The sequence below is a fragment of the Salvia splendens genome, chromosome 4, assembly GCF_004379255.2.
Source record: "Salvia splendens isolate huo1 chromosome 4, SspV2, whole genome shotgun sequence".
NCBI lineage: Eukaryota > Viridiplantae > Streptophyta > Magnoliopsida > Lamiales > Lamiaceae > Salvia > Salvia splendens.
The window spans coordinates 20,134,453-20,149,702 of record NC_056035.1 but is presented as its reverse complement, the minus strand read 5'-3'; the positions used below and the strand labels follow the sequence as shown (position 1 = coordinate 20,149,702).

Genomic DNA, 15,250 nt, shown 5'->3' with positions numbered 1-15,250 from the left:
TTCGTCTGATCAGACTAAGTTCATTCTTGTAATCCGCCATATCTGATAATTCATAGTGTGTCGGGAAGGTGGCCACCTTCCACGATCACATTGACCGGCCAACCCTTACGATGACACACGGTCCATTCCTTTGTGTACACTAACTCGAATAGGATCTTGGTCCTATTGGAGTCCGAATTCGATTTGTTCATTCATTTGGCATAGCCAAATAGATAGGCGTAATAAAACAAATCATTTATGGCACGATAACATTTGAAAAGAAGTAAGTGCGATTTTATCAAACAAAAATCATTTCATATATTTGATAATTTTACCCACACTTAATGTGTTGGATATAAAGCCCACCTCGATGCTTCCAAAAATACCCTTCTCAAGCTCGGTTTCGAAAATCAACTCCTTGAACACGCCCTTGTGGAGAGGAGAAGAAGGATAGTGAGTAGGAAATTGAACTCCTCTTCTTCAAACACTTATATGCATCCTCATTTTTGATAAAAAATTTGGTTAGAGAGTTTTGTGAAGGAACAAAAGTAGAGGATGATATGGCGTGGTATTTATAGGGAAGAAAGGTGCATGGTTTACATGGTTAAAATTTGATTCATGTGGAGGTCTAATGTCCAAAAGTTATGGACTTTTTTTGAATTTTTTTTTTACTAAAAACAAAAATTCACGTTTTTTCATTTTGATTTGACGGCTAATTAATGCGGTTCACGTCATTGGAAAACGTGTCTGATGTGACGCGGTTCTTATCTAACTTTTCGTCTTGATCCGTTGTCGAAAGTGTATTTGATACGTGATCTATCCTTTCGTGTAGGTATCGGGAGTGCAAAAGTGGTGATCGAGCAAGACCCGGAGGACGGAAGACGGCTGTTCCGGGGCTGCCCGGTTACTCGGCACGGCTATCCGACGCGAGTCCCTCCCGGCACGACTCTTGTGATGTCCGAAATTGTTTTTCTTATTCTATTCTAGCGTCGAACTCGTTGTAAAAACGCTTTTGGACTTCTATTTGTAAATTGAACCTCTCAAACTAGCTATTAGTTCTTCAATGCTAAAAGAACTTCATTCATTTGATGACATGAAGCTTACTTTAAACATAACACTCGATCACAACGCGAGGTAAAAAAAAAAAATTTAGATACGAGTAAAAAACACTAAGGATTCGATTTCCCACAAGTTAGGACCATTAGAGAGAAAAAAAAAAAAGCGGGTGTTACATTCTATCCCCCTTAAAAGAAATTTCGTCCCGAAATTTGTGATGGTCTATTCAAACAGTTCCGGGTATTTTTCTTTTATCTTGTCCTCCAATTCCCACGTGGCCTCCTCGTATCCATGGTGCCTCCACAATACCTTCACGGAAGTGATAGATTTGTTCCTTAGTTGTTGGACTTTTCGGTCTAAGATTGCTTCGGGATTTTCTTCGTAACTCAAGTCCGGATTTAACATCACTTCTTCATGGTGGATCACGTGCTTCGGGTCGAACACGTACTTCCGTAGCTGTGAAACGTGGAAAACATTGTGCACTGTTCCAAAACTTGGTGGCAGCGCCAAACGATACGCCACTGGTCCAACTTCTTCTAGGATTTCGTAGGGTCCAATGAAACGGGGACTAAGCTTTCCTTTGACACCAAAACGCATGATCCCCTTAGAAGGAGATACCTTCAAGAAGACCTTGTCTCCTATGCTGAACTGCAGGTCGGTCCGACGAGCATCTGCGTACGACTTCTGCCGATCTTGTGCTTCCTTGATCCTTTCTTTGATTTGTCGCACGATTTCGACCATTTCATTGACAACTTCGGGGCCCAACATCTTTCTTTCACCGACTTCGTCCCAGTACAATGGCGATCTGCACTTTCTCCCGTATAATGCTTCGTAAGGTGCCATACCTATGGTCGCCTGATAGCTGTTGTTGTAGGCAAATTCTATTAGGGGTAGTATTGCCTCCCAACTTCCTCCTCGGTCGAGCACGACTGCTCGGAGCATATCTTCAAGAGTTTGTATTGTTCGTTCCGACTGTCCATCAGACTGTGGATGAAAAGCGGTGCTGAAGTTTAGTTTCGTGCCTAATTCTGCTTGTAAGCTCCTCCAAAATTTTGAAGTGAATTTAGCATCGCGATCGGACGTGATTGAGGCCGAAGTACCATGTAGACGTACAATTTCCCGTACATAAAGTTGCGATAACTTCTCGGATCCAAGAGTGATTGAAATCGGCAGGAAATGGGCACTCTTCGTAAGGCGGTCCACGATCACCCAGATGGCGGTGTTCCCTCGCTTAGTCTTTGGCAGACCTGTCACAAAATCCATAGTTATGTGCTCCCATTTCCATTCGGGAATGTCTAAGGGTTGTAGCTTCCCATACGGTCGCTGATGCAGTGCTTTAACTTGTTGACAAACCAAACATCTCTCCACAAATGATGCTATACATCTTTTCATGCCGTCCCACCAGAACTTTCGTTTCAGGTCTTGATACATCTTGGTACTCCCAGGGTGTGCGGTGTAAGGCGTGTCATGTGCCTCACTCATGATCTCATTCCTCAGCTTCTCATCCTTGGGCACACACAGTCTTCCTCCAAAAGTGAGGGCGTTGTCTGCCTCCTCGTGGTAGTTCTCATGTCCGTCGGTTCTCACCTTTGCTCGTATCCTTTCCAGGTTCTCGTCTTGCCTCTGTGCTGTGATGATGCGCTCTCTTAAATCTGGTTCCACCACTAGAGTGGCTATCCTTGCTTCTACCGTTTCTGGGGCACTCACCATCTCCATGTTAAGTTTGCTGAATTCCTGCAGAAGTTTCTCTTCGTGGGTGAAGATGGCTGCAAAGTTATGCGTCTTTCGGCTTAGGGCATCAGCCACCACGTTGGCCTTGCCGGGATGGTAGTTGATGCCACAATCGTAGTCCTTCACTAATTCCAACCATCTCCTCTGTCTCATGTTTAAGTCCTTCTGCTCGAAGAAATACTTGAGGCTTTTGTGGTCCGTGAAAATTTCACACCGAATTCCGTAAAGGTAGTGCCTCCAAATCTTTAGGGCGTGTACTACCGCGGCTAACTCCAAATCGTGGGTGGGATACTTTAGTTCGTGCGGTCTGAGCTGTCGTGATGCATATGCTATCACTTTCCCATTCTGCATGAGGACGCAACCAAGTCCATTTCTTGACGCATCGGTGTAAACTACATAACCTATCCCCGGCTCTGGGATAGCTAGAACTGGCGCGGTGGTCAACTTTTTCTTCAGTAACTTAAAGCTTTCTTCACATTCGGGGGTCCACGAAATTTTGATGCCCTTCTTGAGTTGTTGTGTCATCGGTCTTGCAATCTTAGAGAAACCCTCAATGAATCTTCTATAGTAACCTGCCAGTCCCAAGAAGCTTCGTATTTCGTTGGGTGTGGTAGGAGGTTTCCAATTCTGCACCGCCTCTACTTTTGCTGGATCCACCCGGATTCCTTCAGCCGTCACCACATGACCGAGAAAGTTCACCTCATTGAGCCAAAACTCACACTTGCTGAATTTGGCATACAACCTCTCAGCCCTCAGTGTTTCCAAGGTGGTCCGCAAGTGTTCTTCGTGTTCCTTCTTGTTCTTTGAGTAGATGAGCACGTCGTCTATAAAGACTAATACAAACTTGTCAAGGTAGGGGTGGAATACCCTGTTCATGAGATCCATGAATACTGCAGGTGCATTGGTCAAGCCGAAGGGCATCACCACAAACTCGTAGTGGCCATACCGTGTTCGGAAAGCCGTCTTTGGTATGTCATCTTCTCGAATCTTCAGTTGGTGGTAGCCGGATTTTAAATCCATCTTTGAAAATACACTCGCCCCTTGAAGTTGGTCGAACAAGTCATCAATTCTTGGCAACGGATATTTGTTCTTGAGGGTCAACTTGTTCAACTCTCGATAATCGATGCACATTCTCAGCGTCCCATCTTTCTTTTTCACAAAAAGTACTGGTGCTCCCCACGGCGAGACACTAGGTCTGATGAAACCTAGGTCCATAAGTTCTTGAAGTTGGAGCTTGAGTTCTTCTAATTCTTTTGGAGCCATTCGATACGGGGCTTTTGACACTGGAGCGGATCCGGGTTCAAGATCAATGGTGAATTCCAGTTGCCTATTTGGGGGTAAGCCAGGTAGATTGTCGGGAAACACATCTGGAAACTCACGCGCCACTGCTACATCTTCAATTTTCTTTTCTACTTTCTTTTCCTCGTTCAGGTAAACAAGGTAGGCTGGGTAGCCTTTTCGTACAAGCGTTGCAGCTTGTAGTGCAGAGATTATGGATTTCCGCTTACCCATTGTGATCCCGTGAAAGTTTGTGGGTTCATTCCCTGGAGGGTGGAAAGAAATTTGTCGTTGTTTGCATAGGATGGTGGCGAAATTCTCAGCTAGCCAATCCATTCCAAGGATTATGTCGATGTCCCACATCGACATAATGTTCAAGTTGTTGGCTAACAACTTATGTCCTCCAAAAAAAATCTCTATGTTTGAGCAAAAACGGTCAATTTCGACCATTCCCCCGACTGGCGAAGACACCCTAATTTTATGTTCAGTTTGTTCCGTGGGGAGGCCTAAGGAATCTACGCAGAGTGCTGATATGAAGGAGTGCGACGCACCAGTATCAAATAAGAGAATAATAGGCACATCGAGGAGCATGGCCATACCTGCTAGATTTCCTTGGTCCCTTTCTGGCTTCTTCTGTCTCAGAGCATAGGCGCGGGCCTGTGAGGGGAGTCCCGGTCGTAAAGCTTGTTGTTGCTGCGGTGGAGGAGGTAGCTGCAGGGGCTGCCAAGGTTGCATTTGTATTGCTCGCAGCTGTGGGCGCTGTGCTGATTGATTCGACCTTGCCCCTATTCCGGGAAATTTGTTAGGGCAGTTTCTAGCAAAGTGACCACTCTTGCCACACACGAAGCAAATGTCTGTCCCTGCTCTGCAGATCCCCGTGTGTACTTTGTTGCATTTGAAACACGGTCTTAGATTTGACTGATATCCTCCTGTTGGGGCATTTGGTCTTCCAAAGTCCTGGGGGCGAGATTGTGGTTGCCATGGCCGTTTCTGTTCCTGAGGGCCTCGGTTACCATCCCATTTACGCTTTTCTTTGAATCTTTGGGGATGTAACTGCGGGGGTCCCTGGGCTGCAGTCTGGGTGTTCCTCTCATTGGGCATTGCTGCCTCTATGTCCAAAGCTCTGCTGAGGGATTCTGAGTAGGACAATCCCCCGTGGCTAGCTAGCGTCATCCTAATCTCATGTCTTAAACCGGCACAAAATTTCTCCGCCATCTTCTCATCAGTATCGACTTGTTCCGGGGCATATCGAGACATGTCGCAGAAAACTCTATCATACTCAGTAACTGACATCCTTGCTTGTTTAAGGTGATAAAATTCCATTTCTTTCTTCTTTCTGTAACTCTTGGGAATATATTTATCGTATATTCCTGCCTTGAACTGTTCCCAGGTCAAATCCGCCAGTTGGTCCGAGGTCATGGTCTTCCTACGTGCCTCCCACCAGAAGTCGGCCGATCCGGCCAACTGGAAAGACACGCATGTCATGCGCTCTGTGTCTGTGCAGTGCAGGAAGTTGAATATGCGTTCTATAGCGCGAATCCAGGTCTCAGCCTCGACCGGGCCGCCCAATCCGTTAAAGACTGATGGGTTCTGCCGGAGAAAAACTTCTTCAATCCTTCGCTCAGGTATCTGAACCTGTACCAGTGGTGGCGGAGGTGGGGGTGGTGGTGAAGGTGGAGGTGGTGTGATGTCGCGCCACTCCTCTTGATTTCCTTCGTCAATTGGGAGCACTCTTTCCCCGCGCCCCCTCCCTCGTCCTCTAGGACGTCCAGCCCTTCTAGGTGGCATTCTTCTTGGAAAAGAACGAAAAAGAAAAAAATAAAAATAAAAATAAAAATAAGGTACTTGTATTCGAAAAACTCATACAATCAAGACCACACTGTGGGTTCCCAGATATGATTATATTTGAGGATGAACAATAAGGGAGCATAAGGAAACTTCACAAGTAAACATAACTTGTAAGCATAAAGCATTATAGATAGATATATACATATATATACACATCAAACCAAAATTGCCTCTAGGGAGGTCTTTCCGTACAGAGCTGACTCCTTATGCAACCAAAAGTCCCAAATTCTACACGGTCAAAAGATGAAAAGATCGTGAAACTGAAGAGTGAAACAGTTTTCACGTCACCATAAGGGGACTGCAAGAAAAGGAAAAAGGAAGCAAGAAAAAACTAGCATCAGGACTGTCTCATAAAGGGTCAGTTGCTGATGACACACAAACTATCACTACTCTACAGATCTTCATCGGAATCTAGTGAGCTCAACCCAGAGCTTCCCTCAAAATCATCTTCGTGATCCGAGTCACTACTGATCTCGACCGGTTGATCCTCGGCCGCTCCTGGCAACTGTTCGGGTACAGGAGGAGGCATCGCCACATCAGGGACAACAAAATCCTCCAGCTCTGCCCTGAGGGCGTTGAGACGGACTCGTAGCTCTGCTGACATCTGATATATGTCGTCACGAATCTCCTCAGCAAGAGGTAGAAGGGGTACTCGATCAGGCACCTCCGGAAACTGTCGGTACTCGTAGGAGCTCCTCATCTGGGGTGTTGCCTCGTCATCAGCAGGATACTCTGTCGGATCCTCATCGTCGTCCGGGGCGGCTGCCATGGGGGCCTTGCCTCGCCATGTGGGGTCATGCTCTTGGCCAGGGAACTGACGTACTTCTTGGGGTCGATCAAAACCTGGGGGCAGGTCCACCTCTTGTCTGTGTGAAGGTCCAGCCTCATGCTGATACTGGCCATAAGACTCGACAGTGAAGTGAGCAGGAGTGTCCCATTGGGGTGGGTGTGACGCCTGAATGTCGGGGGAGGCTGGCGGGACATTCTGATACTCCGCGTACTGTTGGAAAATGGCAGATATGAAACCTGGGAAGTCTCCCACATCTTCTAAAGTGTCGGCCCTACGATAGATGTAATCTTCTGATAACCTGGTCGTCCATATCTCCCAATCATCTGGTAGTAAGGGAATCAGATGTCGTATGCCATCAAGTCCGGAGATACCGTATTTGTTGGCTTCCTCCCACAACTCGAAGAACTTATATAAGATCCTCATTATGCTTGACTCGGGACGAGGCCTGTAGGATCGGTAGGCAAGTATCGCATTGTCTGCGATAGCCTGGGGCGTGACTTGCTTACGAGTAGTCCGGCGCCAATTCATCTACACAAGAAGTTTTATTGGAGCGCTAAATAAGAGAGAAAGTATAACAAGTATGTACAAAATACTTCTTCTGTGAAATAAAGGGTTACACTCGGCCGAAGCCGCACGCCTCGGGTGGCGTCTACTATGTTACAAAGCATTGCGTCTCGACTCGAGATATCACTTCTTTTATTACCTCCACTATTGTACTTTTGAAAGGAACGTCCCACTAGAAAGAATAAATTTACCTTTCTTCAGGTTGAGTGCGATGAAACTGGTGCTGAGTTTTGGTTGGTCTGTTAGTTTAATCTAGAGAAATAAGTCTAGACTTTTCGTTGCGAAGGAAGACTCACGATTTCAGAGCGGAAAATCTTAGCTCTGATACCACTCTGTCACGACCGCGCCTTGCCAAGGATAGCAATGCTCGGGGGAACGTGACTAGGGGAGGGGAATAAGAAGAGGGGATAGAAAGGGGATAAGGATAATGGAGCATCAAACACTTCTTGATAAGACAGAAAAGGTTCTAAGACAATATGAAGGATTATACAATCCAAAAGAGAGTTTGCGGAGCGTCATCTCAAACAAAGTATTGTCCTTGTGACCTATTTAGTACAAATTATTACAACGAGGCACAACGGAAGAAGTTGCAAAACACGGCGATATGTGTGAAGACATATGTCACAGAAAATCCTACAAAAGATGTGAGACAACCACCAACTCCACTCAGCCACCATTTCATCATCAGCTCAACCTGCACATTTATAAATACATACAGGGCTGAGTACGGGGTACTCAGTGAACACATTGCCGAAAGTTACACATATAATAAAAAGTCATTGTCATCTTGCCATAGCAGTAACACACGGGGTTTTTCTTAAAGGCCCGAGCTTACTAAGTTCATTTTCATAAAGTTCGTCTGATCAGACTAAGTTCATTCTTGTAATCCGCCATATCTGATAATTCATAGTGTGTCGGGAAGGTGGCCACCTTCCACGATCACATTGACCGGCCAACCCTTACGATGACACACGGTCCATTCCTTTGTGTACACTAACTCGAATAGGATCTTGGTCCTATTGGAGTCCGAATTCGATTTGTTCATTCATTTGGCATAGCCAAATAGATAGGCGTAATAAAACAAATCATTTATGGCACGATAACATTTGAAAAGAAGTAAGTGCGATTTTATCAAACAAAAATCATTTCATATATTTGATAATTTTACCCACACTTAATGTGTTGGATATAAAGCCCACCTCGATGCTTCCAAAAATACCCTTCTCAAGCTCGGTTTCGAAAATCAACTCCTTGAACACGCCCTTGTGGAGAGGAGAAGAAGGATAGTGAGTAGGAAATTGAACTCCTCTTCTTCAAACACTTATATGCATCCTCATTTTTGATAAAAATTTGGTTAGAGAGTTTTGTGAAGGAACAAAAGTAGAGGATGATATGGCGTGGTATTTATAGGGAAGAAAGGTGCATGGTTTACATGGTTAAAATTTGATTCATGTGGAGGTCTAATGTCCAAAAGTTATGGACTTTTTTTGAATTTTTTTTTTTACTAAAAACAAAAATTCACGTTTTTTCGTTTTGATTTGACGGCTAATTAATGCGGTTCACGTCATTGGAAAACGTGTCTGATGTGACGCGGTTCTTATCTAACTTTTCGTCTTGATCCGTTGTCGAAAGTGTATTTGATACGTGATCTATCCTTTCGTGTAGGTATCGGGAGTGCAAAAGTGGTGATCGAGCAAGACCCGGAGGACGGAAGACGGCTGTTCCGGGGCTGCCCGGTTACTCGGCACGGCTATCCGACGCGAGTCCCTCCCGGCACGACTCTTGTGATGTCCGAAATTGTTTTTCTTATTCTATTCTAGCGTCGAACTCGTTGTAAAAACGCTTTTGGACTTCTATTTGTAAATTGAACCTCTCAAACTAGCTATTAGTTCTTCAATGCTAAAAGAACTTCATTCATTTGATGACATGAAGCTTACTTTAAACATAACACTCGATCACAACGCGAGGTAAAAAAAAAAAATTTAGATACGAGTAAAAAACACTAAGGATTCGATTTCCCACAAGTTAGGACCATTAGAGAGAAAAAAAAAAAGCGGGTGTTACACTTTCGACTGCTGCTCTTTCTTTCTAGCTCTGTTGTTTTTGCACTTATTGTGCTATTAGTTCTGTTGAGTTTTTTTCTTCCGTTTTTTAATCAGTGTACTTTTATTGGTGTTGTACTCTATCTCGCCATTTTTGGGTGGTTTGAGATTTTTGATTTATCCAGAAAAATGTGTATAGTTAGTATTTATTTAAAAAATTTCATATTTAAAATTGGTCTAGTTTGATGGACCTTCAAAAATTGTAAAATTAGTCTATTTTTATGTGATTGAAGTAATATAAAAATATCTGAAAGGGAGAAACACGGTGTAAATGTGGTGATTATATTAAGATAAAAGGAGAATCTTCCACTAAAATCAAATTATAAAGATAGCATCAAAATTAAATCAAGAATTCTTTGATTAGCCACTGAAATTGAGCTGCTTCTTCTGCCAGATTTTGCACACAGCTTTTCAGATTAAAAACTCCCTCTTTATGAAAGTGAGGCCACCCTTTCTTTCCACTCCATACCAAACTTTTTCCTTAAGCACCTTACCTTCAACCTCAAGGAATCAATTTAATGGAGTATGATTTTAATATATAAAATAGTAGTGCTGCTATACAAATAAATTATTTTACATAGATACACATTCTCTTTTGACAAAATTTTCTGTATTTAGTTACAAAAGATTCTAGCCACACGAATTAATCTATACATATAAATATAATACAATATTAATCAATTAAGCTAATAAAAAGAAACACTTTACAATGAAAGACAGAGCAGGTGTGGAGCTGTCCTAACTTTGAAGTAGCCAAAAAGGATTGCGTTACGATATGTTTTGCTTCATATTTTTTAATTTATAGTAACTACTAAAAACAGTTATAAACAAACAACAATTTTATTTTATGTATCTCCCACTTTGTGTCTGTAAATTATAGGATGTATGCTGTCAGCCTCTCCATGTGGAAGAACTAGAAAAGGTTAGGTGAAGCAGCGGTGATATATACCATTACCAGCTCAAAAAAAAAATAATACTACAAAGACCGGTTCACAATTCACATGCAAATCAAGAATTACAGCTAAAGAAATACCACCTTTTGTAAATAAAATATTAAATACTACTCTATCTTTTGTAAATAAAATATTAAATACTACTCTATCTGTCCCATTTATAAATAAAATATTAAATATTACTCATTTTGGCCCATTAGAAATGAAACCGTTTTCTTTTTAAGTTATTCTATTAAAAATGAAACATTTCCTAAATAGAAACAACACCATTTCTATTTTTATCTCTCTTACTTTACCCACTCTTCATTAACTCATAAAACAACACTATATAAAATCACGTGCTCAAAACTAAATATTTTATCTTTATTGAAACCGAGGGAATACTAGTAATGAAGAGGGTTCTAGAAGGATAATCAATTTACGAAATATGGAATCTTGGAACAAACAATATGCAGGTTTTTAAGAAGCAATAATTGAAAAACCAAATTCATGTGAATCTTGAAATATTTGAGGTAGTACTATTAATTTTGGGTGGATAGAAAAAGAAGAAGAAGGGCATATTTGACACACAACACAAAAGCAAGAGTCAATTTATTAGAAAAGAATTATCCAATAGGAATAGAGGGTTCTGCTATTGTGGATGAGGTGTCTGTTAGAAAACAAGGTCTTGAAATTCCAATTGGCATGGGTCACATTTTTTTTTACTATTTCCCATTGAATAAAATTTTGCAGTTTATTTTTGCAAGTGGTTGGTAGTTGGGTCATTCCACTCTTATGCTTATAATAATTTTTAATACTGCAAAATATTAATACCATCAAAGATCATATAACATTCATGAGTGAATGCTAATAATATTCTCAACAAGATTGTTAATATCCATTAAAGAAGGAAAATAAATAAAGAAGAAAAATGCCTGATTCTCGATATATGGCATACTACTAAACAAAAATAAAAATTACTCCATATACTAGGAGTAGGATTTTCGAATCTTTTATTTGCCAATTAAATGAATAAAAAATGCTCCCAACCGAATCTGGCTAATTCCCTGAGAAATTCACACGATATTTATACATTAAAATTGCAGAAACATTTATACTCCATCGTCATCTATTAATTGTCCACTTTTGCTATTTTGATCAGTCACTTAATAATTTTATCATAAATGGTAAGTAAGCCCACATTCTAATAACTCATTCCACTCACATTTTATTATAAAATTAATATATAAAAGTGAAACATATATTTTATTAAGTTTTTCAACTCACTTTCTTTCATACTCCCTCCGTCGCTCAAGAATATTCACTCTTTCATTTTTAGTCCATCCCACAAGAATATGCACTTTCTAATTTTGGAAAGTCTTTTCTCTCTGATGAGGTGTGACTCATTCTCCACTAACAATATTTTATTTACTTTTTTTCTCTATCTCTCTCTTACCAATTATATATTAAAATTCGTGTCGACTTCAAAGTGCATATTCTTTGGGGACGGAGGAATTATTTCTTAAAATTCATGACGGAACTAAAATGGACAGGTATTGAATGACATGCGATTTGAGGAGAGGTTGTTAGGTGAAAAAAATAGAGAAAAAAGTTAATTAACTATATTAATAAGAAGAAAAATATGGAGTGAGATAAAGTAAAAGGGGAGAATAGAATATCAGTGTTAAAAACAGTAATTTTAATCTATATGAGTGAAGTAGAGAAATAATTAGAGAAAATGAAAGGATGATTAAAGAAATGAAAATGCGGTTGAATAATTTGAATAGTGGGTGAAAAAGGGGTGAGCTGAGCTGAGCTGGCTTTCCTCACTTTAAACATAGAAAGAGAGGGCACCCTGTTCATAAAAATCAAAGACATAAAATCTTCTCTCTCTCCTTCATCATTCCTAAAGCAAAAGCAAAAGTGCGAGTTAAAGCAGGCCGCTGCATCCGCAACAGATAATACTCCACTGATAAAGAGGAGAAATTTAGAGTGAAGAAGGTTTTCTCAGCAATGATGCAGACGCAGAGGACCCTTGAAAACCAGCAATCTATGCAGTCCGGCCAGATTTCCGGGAGCCTCAGCTTCAACGGCGCTCTCACCAAGGAAGACGAGGAGATGTCCAAATCCGCCCTCTCCACTTTCCGGGCCAAGGAGGAGGAAATCGAGAAGAAGAAGATGGAGGTTAAGGAGAAGGTTCAAGCTCAGCTCGGCCGAATTGAAGAAGAAACCAAGCGTTTGGCCGTCATCCGTGAGGTTTCTCTCTCTCCCTCTCTCCAATTTTACGACTTAATTGAACTTTCCCTCTTTTGGCTAGGGTTTGTTTTTTTTCCCTAAATTTGTTAGGGTTTCTGAAAATTGTGCTTGTTTTTTTTGGCTTCATGCTGTTTCGCTTCATCAATTTCGTTAAAATGTTACTTTAATTTAGGTTTTCCGTTGGATTTGCCTTCCTTTTTCCATTTCCGCAAAATAGTGGTTTTAACGGTCGGATGATGTTATGGATGGTTTCTTTTTTCTTATCCCTTTTTAAAATAAATTCAAATCCAGATCTTTGAAGATTTTTTTAAGATGGTCTCAAAAGGTTTGGTCTTAGTTGGAGCATATGCATATCTCAGGAGATTCACCCAGAAAAAAATTCTTGAAAACTGATGTTGTGCAATTCTCTGCATATGTTAATTCACAAATTAGTTATTTTCATATGCAAAAAATGTTCATCAGTTGCAATCATATATCTGCATGTTTTCTGAAAAAAAAATTAAAACTTCCTATATGTAATTGGCAAGTGTTGTACTAGTTCATGTATCACCATAATTACTTACTTATGCCAAATTGGAATGGTTTTTTCAGGAATTAGATGCCCTTTCAGATCCAATGAAGAAGGAAGTCTCCTTTGTTCGCAAGAAAATTGATTCCGTGAACAAAGAATTAAAGCCGTTGGGGCAGACTTGCCAGAAGAAGGTGAATCTACTTGATCAACATACTTCTTCCTTTAATTAGCTGAAAATTAGATTGATTAATCTCTAATTTTGGATTCTGGGATGGAATTGGTTATCGCAGGAAAGGGAATACAAAGAAGCTCTAGAAGCATTCAACGATAAGAACAAAGAGAAAGTACAACTAATCACGAAATTAATGGAGGTGAGGGGAAATCTAATCTTGATTATCCGTTCTAATCGCGCACGAATTTCCTGTGAGCTTGTGTTAATATCGAGTGGTTTATCTACGCAGCTGGTGAGTGAAAGCGAGCGGATGAGGCTGAAGAAGCTGGAGGAGCTGAGCAAGAACATAGAAACGATACGCATCGCCTAATGCTGGTTGACCCCTCTCATCTCTGATTTGGATCCTGTGTGATGTATTTAAGATAAAAGTCATTTCCTATTTAATATATTTTGGTGTTTCTTGGGTTTGGTTGTATTCTAAAGTTTTTTAAAATATTGTTTGTTGAGTTAGCTGTTGATGGAAGGTGTTCTAATTTTAGGAAGGGTAACTCCTTAAACAGGTTTGTAACTAAAACAGGTCTGAAAAACTATGTATTCTTCTAAGTTCTTTTCTCTCTCTCTCTCTCTCTTTTGTTTCTGTATGTTTCTAATTGTTGTCTTTTTCTGAGTTATCTATGTAAGTAATTTCACTGCAAGAAAGTTTTACCTAGGATTCTCCAGGAACATGTCTTTGTTCATTAATCTGGGAATCCTATGTTTTCCTGTTCACATGAATCTTGACTTCAATTATTTCTTTACCTTTGGAATGACGGCTGTTTGCTTTCTTATTACTTGCTTGAGCCTAAATAATGGCTTTGTTAGTTAAGAGTCTCGTTCAAGGAATCGTGTGATGACATCTCAGCATGCTTGAAAGTGTTAGTTAAGAGTCAAATTGAAGCAAACTGAAAGCATCACATGATTCTTATCAGCAGGGCTATGATATATCACTATTTTTGGTGTTTGTTTACTTTTTTTAGAGTCACTATTTTTGGTGTGAAACTGAAATGTAACCGCTAGTTAATATGGTTACTTTGTCGTTGCAAATGACATTATTAGGTGCTTTCAAATGTCAATTTTGGTGTATTTCAATGTATTTGAAACGAAATAGCTTATTCGTCTAGGAAATTTGACTACTATAATTTTTTATAATCATATACACAAAATGACCATTTTCGTTTTCAGTTTTTGTAGTTACACGAATCCACACACCCACCGCATATTTTAAGTAGATACTCTTTCTGTTCTACTAAAAAAGAATTATTTTCCTTGTTGAGTTGTTTCACATATTTAAAGTAGATACTCTTTTTGTTCTATTAAAAAAGAATTATTTTCATTGTTGAGTTGTTTCATTAAAAATAAAATGTTTGCTAACGTCATCTCTATTTGTTCTTTTCTCTTACTTTAATTTTTTTTATTAATTCATAAAATAACATTATATAAAAATCTGTGCTAAAAATTAAATATTTCATATTTATTTAAATGGAGGGAGTATTAGTTATATAGTGCTAATCATTTTATTAAAGTTTTGGGGGAGTAATATAAAATTACATGAGTGGGAGTGGATTCTAGAGATTTCTCATTTCTGGAATAAATTGAAGAGCATTAATTGAATTAAAAATAACAATAGCAGGAAGAAGTGTCACTCATCCTTACAAGCGGCTAAAATTCCTGCAGCAGTTAGGTAGTTAATTGTATGGGTTGACTTCAGCAATGTTGACTGTACAGTTTCAACACCATTACTAATTCATTAGTCGTTATTTTTATATTATGCCCATCTCATTTAAATAAAAACATACTACTAGTAATTGTTTTGTCATTTAATTTTGAATTCATATTCTTAGCTTCTAAATATCTCAGTATTCCCTTCCTCATTCATATTCTTAGCACTTGCATAAAGTGGGAATTTAACTCAGAATTTTGAAATTAGTCTTCCATTATTATATGGTGGGCTAATAAAAACGCAATTTCTGCCCTAATTAGTACTACCTTCGT

General features: G+C 40.0%; 1 protein-coding gene across 1 annotated transcript; it reads left to right on the top strand.

Annotated features, from left to right (window-relative positions):
- Positions 1-12,133: 12,133 nt before the first annotated feature.
- LOC121801423 (probable DNA double-strand break repair Rad50 ATPase) lies at positions 12,134-13,831 on the top strand. Its single transcript, XM_042200905.1, has 4 exons — positions 12,134-12,536; positions 13,128-13,238; positions 13,338-13,418; positions 13,509-13,831. The coding sequence occupies exons 1-4, from the start codon at positions 12,294-12,296 to the stop codon at positions 13,587-13,589; spliced, it is 516 nt and encodes a 171-aa protein (XP_042056839.1). The 5' UTR covers positions 12,134-12,293; the 3' UTR covers positions 13,590-13,831.
- The last annotated feature ends 1,419 nt before the right edge of the window (positions 13,832-15,250 follow it).

Bases quoted from the DNA above. Each gene is read 5' to 3' on its own strand.
- LOC121801423 (XM_042200905.1), top strand. From the start codon at position 12,294: ATGATGCAGACGCAGAGGACCCTTGAAAACCAGCAATCTATGCAGTCC. The intron at 12,537-13,127 runs GTTTCTCTCTCT...TGGTTTTTTCAG, and splicing joins GTTTGGCCGTCATCCGTGAG to GAATTAGATGCCCTTTCAGA. The intron at 13,419-13,508 runs GTGAGGGGAAAT...TTATCTACGCAG, and splicing joins TAATCACGAAATTAATGGAG to CTGGTGAGTGAAAGCGAGCG.